The sequence below is a fragment of the Molossus molossus genome, unplaced genomic scaffold (assembly GCF_014108415.1).
Source record: "Molossus molossus isolate mMolMol1 unplaced genomic scaffold, mMolMol1.p scaffold_m16_p_12, whole genome shotgun sequence".
NCBI lineage: Eukaryota > Metazoa > Chordata > Mammalia > Chiroptera > Molossidae > Molossus > Molossus molossus.
In genome coordinates this window covers 27,741,113-27,748,465 of record NW_023425347.1, presented here as the reverse complement: position 1 = coordinate 27,748,465, position 7,353 = coordinate 27,741,113, and the positions used below count along the sequence as shown (strand labels likewise).

Sequence of the window (7,353 nt, the reverse complement as noted above, 5' to 3'; positions counted from 1 at the left end):
TAAGAGATGATACAGTTTGGAGGAGAGACCTGAGGATTCGAAAAAGAGAATAATAAATGTTTGCCTATAACCCAATGCAATGAATTCCTTTAAACACTCCACCAGTATAACAAATGGGTCCTTTGCTATCTCTAAGATAAAGCTACTAATTAGCCAGGGAACCACTAACATGAATCTGACATGAGCAAATACAGTGGGATTTACCTGTGGCTGGTTTGGCTGGTAATCCAGGCAGGAAGGGAAAGGTCTCTGAAGGCCCTGCTGGGCACCAGGGGAGACTTGGTTGTGTTCTAATTAAAGAGAGCACAAGTCCAACACTTGAATTCAACTTCAGTCCCTGACATGTCCTTCTAGAGCAGTCTATTGTGGCTGGACACCTGACATTCCCCACTACAGTGTGAAAATGAAACTCTGAATGTGCTGATTTGGGCAGAACATTTTGCAGATGAGAAATAGTATAAATGACAGAATGGTAGAATTGGAACGATTAAGAGCACATTGTAACAGAATTTAATATCCCCAGTGGATTGTTGACCCTGTTACCAGTAAGGTGAGCAATACATGTAGAATGTGCCCAGTTGGAGGAAAGACTAGCAGTGCCCTGCCTTTTGTGAAAGTGTCCGTCACAAGGTATTATGAAATTAAGTTTGGGGAGGTTTCTGGAAACAACTGGTAGTGATAGTGCATCCTTTAACTGACACTGTTTCAGGAGGCCAGGAAGAGGGCAGGGCTTGTGGATGCCAGGGAGCGGGTGGTGGGAAGACAGAGGCTCAGAGTCAGACACACCTGGCTGCAAACAACTGTTTCTCCACTTAGGTTTTGCATCAAGATCATTGGGGGGCTTGTTAAAGCTACAAATTCCTGGCCCTTAAACTGACCTGCTAAACCAGAATCTGAGGGCTTGGGGCCCCAAAGTCTCTATTTTTAAAATAAGCACCCAAAGTGATTGTGATATGAGGATTCTCTAAATCTTAGTCTCCAAAGGGTGATGTAGGATTCATAATACCTGAGTCAGGACTATTGTATAGACATAGTGTGATTTATTTTTTAAGGAGAACGACGAAGGCGCAATAACATGTAGCTGTTATTATTATCGAGCCTCTGATGTAATTGCCCGGCTAAGCCTAGTCACTATGCTAAAGCGGCTGGGAATCTTCGGCCAGATTAGCCGGGATCCCAAAGTTGCAAGTGGTTATTGTTTCTGAATTTTTGAGATAAAAGCAGCCTTTTCTGTTCCCTTTTACTCAAAGTTTTAATGACACTGGAGTAAGGCCCCCTTCACGCTGGGGAATTTCTGTTGAGGGTGAAAACATCAATTATATTGTAACAGGTTGCAGGTTCCACTGAGAGTCAAGGACTATGGGTTGGACCCATCAGAGAATGGTCATTTGTTCTGGGCCAAGAGAGGCGCTTGCAGGAGGGCTCCCAGCGCAGCTGCCTTCCGTGCGTGGCACGTCCTGCTTTCCTTGGCCTTGTGAAGCTGGCAGAAGGGGGAGGGGGAGGTTGGCGTTCTGCCTTGGAGCTCCAGAGAGTGAAGGTAGCTGCAAACCCAGCAGGCTCCAATAGCGGGTGCGGAGATTTACGGCGGGGTGGGGTTGCCCGGGGAGGATGTGCACGTGAGACTCAGGTAGGACCACGAAGTACCTTCCGGAAACCCTCCTCCAGACGCAGGATTCGTATTGGCTGGGGCAGCGGGGGCAGCGAAGTCAAGACCCTTTCGGTGCCTTCCCCTGACCCGCCCCGCCGGTCGCAGGCTGTAGAGGGGCGGGTGCGGGGCGGGGCGGGGGCATGCTGGCCAGGCGGCCGGGCGCGAGTGGCAGCGCGCCGGGGCCAGAGCAGCGCCCGGCCCGGGGCGTCCAGGGGCCGGATGGCGGAGCCCACGCGCGCCGTGGAGCCGGGGAGGTCTACGCTCCGCTCGCCGCGTTGCAGGGAGGGCGCGGTGCCAGGCGCGAGCGCCCAGAGACCCAAAAAGAAAGCCTTTTATTTGCTGAGGATGAAGCCCCTGAAGGAGCCCGCCCCCAACAACAACAACGTGTCTTTTGTGATCCATTGTCAACTAGGCAAGGAGATCAAACACATTTGCAGCAACTGCAGCCGAGGAGAGGACACTAGGGACGGTGAGTGCCGGGGCCCGTCGGGGCGGCGAGCGCGGGAGGCGGGGAGGTGGCTCTGCTGGTCCCCAGTTAGCGGGCACCACCGGTGTCTGCTTCCTGGAGAACCGCAGGGACGTCAGCCCTCCACCCAGGCGTGACACCCGCCCGCCAGGCACTTTGCTTAGTGCTGCGGGAGCCAAACCTGGACTGCGTCCCCCAAATGAGGCGTTTGAAATGAGGGTTTGAAAAGGGACAAATCTGGGGTTTTCTCTTGGGACGGTGGGGTTTTAGGTTATTTATCAGGGGCAACATTATTAGCTTTAGAAAGATCGTTGCACCTGCTTTCTTAGTTTCCTGGGTTCTTAGCTGTTCTCGCATCCTTGCGCTATGATAGGATATAGCCTTGGCTGGGCTGTGTTACAGATGTCGGTTCACTTTGGAGAGGAGGTTTGGCCTGGGCTGCAGCTCCCAGAGCCCTGGGGACTTGTGGAGTTGTTGAATGGTGTCTGTTCCGAGTAAAACATGGCCGTGGTTTTTGGAATGTCGCGGCTGGCCCCTCTTGGAATGATGCCTAGTGGGCAAAATGTAGGAGGGGGGAGGGGAAGTGCAGCGGCTTCTTCCGAGCTTGTGTGACCCAAACAGCGCCCCCAAACCCGATCCGAAGTGAGGCGGTGGAAGGGTGCCTGGCTGCCAGAGACCGGCAGAAGGAGCCAAGAAAGAGGGACAGCTCCGCCCGGACCAGGCAGAAGCCTCTGCAGATGTGGGCGCGCTTCTGTGGCGGTGCATTTCGCAGGAGCCTCCGGGCGGTTCCGGAGCAGCTCACCCAGCAGACACGGGAGGGCCACGTAAGGTCTCGGAAAAGTTTTAGGCAGCAGATTTTTCAGGGAAAGAAGTAGCTACTGGCCATCCTGAAGCTCAGTGCCTCGCTTGATTCGCACCTGCTGGGCAGGCAGATTTTTCTGATCAACCAGGCGGGTTCTTTTGCTCCCTTTGGAAGAACAAATAATACTTAGGATCCCTTGTGTTCACCGTTGGCCTCCGAAGCGCACAGTAATGAAGTGACTGTGGCTTGGCTAATAATGTCTTTTCAAAATTAGCGTCCTGCTAGTGTAATTATACTTTTCTTTGATTAAACTGAGAGAGAGGCTGTGCAGCATGGCACTAAGCACCCAAGAGGAAAACTGGGGCCTTACTGGAGGAAGACAGGCGTGTACAAAACACGAACGCGGCTTGTGTTCGGGTTAGGGGAGGATATCCATCTTCCAGAAGCACACACTTGCTGACTACTGTCGTGGCTCTGGTCCTTTGGTTACAATATAAACTGATGACACCTATGGAATATAAATGGATGAATGAGATGACCCAAAGCCAGACTTTTACCATATAATGTAATAGAGCGTGAGATGCTGGCTGAAGTATTTATTAAAGGAATCACTCTGCTGACTGAATTGCTTCTCTGATGGGCTGCTTTCACAGCCTTGGGAGTTTATTTAAATCAGAATCTCTAAATGTTGCTACAGTAAGGAAGGGTCTATGTCTACACTCAAGGATGTGTGTTTACATGTGTAATTACGAACATGATCAGTGGTAAACATGTTGGTGTACACTGTTGATGGAGGCAGGCATGTTTTAGCCTACAACACACATTTCTGCTTGCATCATCTCTACTGTCTCAGACACTCCAGAACAAACCTATGGATGTTCACATATTATCAGATCTGACAAAAATATTTAATTTCGAAAGATTCTTATAGGAGAGACCTCATGTTGTGGTGCCTAATTTTTTGCCTAATTCCACACTGTGAATCCTGCCTTCCTAATGGGTCGTGGGCTCATTTAGCCACTGAAATAGAATGAGGTCAGTTTAACCCTTCTGTTTTGAATGCCAGAGCCCAAAGCAGCACTGCCCACTGTAAAAGGAAAGGAAGTTCAAGTAAATTTTACTTTCTGCAAGGATTGACCTGATATGATAGTTTGTCATGAGTGGATATTCTGTTAGGTAAGTTCCCTAGAAGCTATTTTCAATCTGAGTCATCTTTTCTGTGTATCAGGCGAGCCTATTATTTTAAAGGGAATGTGTGGTGAAGAGTGTAATAATGCAAACAGGTTTGGTGGGGCACCATAGTAGAGTATATTTCTTATGGTGGGGCACAGCTATAGTGTGTCCGGCGCCATCAGTGTGTTTGACTCCTCATTTAGCACTGAGGAGGCCATTGAGTGGTAACTGGTAAAAATTATGGTCCAGCAGGAAGGCCCTCACTTGAAATTTTACACAGCTAACATTTTACAGAGTTTCATTCTTAATGTCTTTGTATATAAAAACAGCAGTTATTTTACTATTATTATTTTTTAATCTTGATCCAAGGATATTTTTCCATTGATTTTTAGATAAAGTGGGAGGGAGAGAGAGATCTTGAGAGAAACATTGATGTGAGAGAGACACATTGTTTGGATGTCTCCTGAATGACCCAATCCCAACCAGAGCTGGAGTTCGAACCCAATTCCCTCGACCAAGAATCGAACCCTTGACCCTTTGGTCCGAGGGCTGATGTTCTGACCTCTGAGCCAAATGGACCAGGGCAAAAAGTGGCAGTTATTTTAAACATGTTTAAAGCATATTTTACTAACTTTCAGTTTAAAGACAATCTATAACTTAAAGTTTTTGGCTGATTTAGAATAAACGTTAAAGGAAAAAAAATATATTCCTCAATGGTTGAGTGAATATAAAAGGTGAAATTATGTGTTAGCAATTGCTGTTTTACTTAGGAGTATTTTTTAAAAGTTCCTGACATCTACTAAATACTATTAAAGATGTTTTCTGACTTGATTTTAAGTAATATTATAAAAATTGTAGAATACAGTTCATCATTAATGGCCAAAGATAGTTTTACTTTATCTTCACTAATTTTTTATAAACTGAAGCCATTTTCAGATGAGGAAGCAAGCATACATAGCACTTCGACACTAAAGGCTACAGAGCAAGCATAGGATAGAACAAAGATTCACACCCTTGTTTGCTGTCTTTCAAAGCAAGGTGCTTTCCACCATGCTATCAAGTTGATTTTTTTTTTTAAATGACATCTACACTCAATGTGGAAAATTAAGTACTGTGATGTGTCTGTGTTCTATACATGTGTAGGTGTGATAAGCCAGGTTTATTAAGACACAGAATTAGAATGAATTGCAGAATTTCCTAGTACATTTAATTATTTTTATCTGCTTTATATACAGATAAAGAGGCTGGCATTGGTAGAAGTAGAGGGAGAGAAATTTTCAGCCCTGGCCGGTTTGGCTCAGCGGTTAGAGCGTCGGCCTGCAGTCCAGAAAGACCCGGGTTCGGTGTCCGTTAAGGGCATGTACCTTGGTTGCAGTTTGTCCCCGGCCCTGGTTAGGTCATGTGGGTGGCAACCACTCGATGTGTCTCTTTCATGTCGATGTTTCTCTCTCTCTCTCCCTCCCACTCTATCTGAACAAAATATGGAAAAATGTCCTCAGGTGAGGATAAAAAAAAAAAAAATTAAGTAGATTAGAAGTTATATACATTGTAAATAACTTTCAGCTAAAGAGACATAGCCAAATCATCACTAAACATACTAGAAGTCAATAGGAGAATATGATTTAATTTACTAATAGTTATATCAACTTTAGGGAAAAATCTGTTCTAGAAAGCCAGGTATTTCTGTATATAATTTCATACATATTTTCTATTCTCATTTGAAATCCTTTTGAGTCTATTAGTAGTGAGAAATTGTCATAGGAATTATAACATTATTAAGAATTCCATTTTAAGATATAATTTCAATAGAAATAAAACATTGTAACAGTTTGAAATAGTTATTAGAACTATCTTGAAGCCTCTGTCCTATAGCGGCATACTTAAAAAGTAATCAAATGATAAAGAAATTCAGAAATAAGACATAATTATTGCAGCTGCTCCTTGGTACTTTTTACATTTAATTTATCAATATTTCAGGGTTATCTTTATTTCACTAAATATTATTTCTATTCTTCAAATAGTCATGTACAAATTTACTTATTCATCGACTCACCAGATGGCATTTCCAAGTTTTGTTTTAGGGATAGAAATGTTTAACATGATTTCTGATGTATTCCGATCTGAATTTTTGGAATGACAGTTTGTCATCATACTTCTCTGTTACCCTGACGGTAGGGTTCATCAGCAAGACAGCCTTGTAGACGAGAGTGCCTTACGAGTTTTTGTGGGTGAAATCCCTCATTTTGCAAATGAGAAACTTGAGGTGCGTAAAGATTTGGTGAGCAATCCTCCAAGGTCCAACCACCACTGGGGTCGGGGCTGCTCCCAGAACCGGCCCCTTGATGAAGGCCCAGAGCCGGATCCTGGAACCTCACTGCCTGTTTTCAGATAACGGCTCACGCACTTGCTGGCTGGGTGACTTTCGGATGCCACCGCATTGTTGACTGCATGGAGTTGAGGACTAAATGAGATAATTGGTACAAAGCACTTAGCCTGGCAAGAGCAAGTGCTGGAGAAATATTAGCTGTGATTACTATCATTTGTATTGTTACCGCCAAGTCCAATTTTGTGTTGGGCTTTTTCCTCCTGCTATTCTGCGCTGCTTGGCCTCTTTGGTAATTAAACTTCCTTGGATGAGCTCCAAGGTGAAAGCACCCAATTCGACTCCACATTTAACAGTTAAACACGTATTTCTAGTAAGGCGAGGGAAGTAACAGTGCGACCGGGGAAGAGCCCCTCCGACACTGCTCCTGTCAAACGATTTTTTTTGTTGGTTTTCAAGTTTCAACAATCATGACCAGGACGTTCTAGGTAAAAGTACTCATATATCTATCTACATTTACAATGACTAAGCATTTTTGGTCAGTTGAGTAATCAAAAACATAGGCAGGGTGAGATCCTTGCGAGGAAGAGGAAAGGTTAATAGCTGAAGGAAGTGTTACTGGAGAATTTTGTCTCCATGGGTCCCAGGGATATGACTCAGAATCAAAGTGACAGGTTTGGAGGACTGGGCCTGAGGCAAAGGACGGAAGCAGGAAACTGCTCTCCTAAGATCAGAAAAGCCTGGGAAAAGCTCTCACTTGGGCAGAGTGTAGCGGTTGTGTGGAACCCTGAGAAGAAGACCTTTCGCCCTGGCCAGTTTGGCTCAGCGGTACAGCATCAGCCCTCAGACCAGTGAGTCCCGGGTTCGATTCCAGACAAGGGCGTGTACTTCAGTTGCTGTTCATTCCTGGCCCTGGTCGGGTCGTGCAGGAGACAACCAGT

The 7,353-nt window shown here is 45.5% G+C and overlaps 1 protein-coding gene across 2 annotated transcripts in view; it reads left to right on the top strand.

The window, feature by feature from the left end:
* Positions 1–1,867: 1,867 nt before the first annotated feature.
* The window catches only part of LOC118626224 (phosphatase and actin regulator 1), a 226,291-nt gene continuing 220,805 nt past the window's right edge, over positions 1,868–7,353 (top strand). Inside the window, exon 1 of one of the 2 annotated variants that reach the window (XM_036255616.1) lies at positions 1,868–2,117. In XM_036255616.1, the coding sequence (XP_036111509.1) occupies positions 1,868–2,117 (250 nt within the window). The remainder of the gene's footprint in view (positions 2,118–7,353) is intronic. The other variant, XM_036255615.1, reaches the window with a different exon arrangement.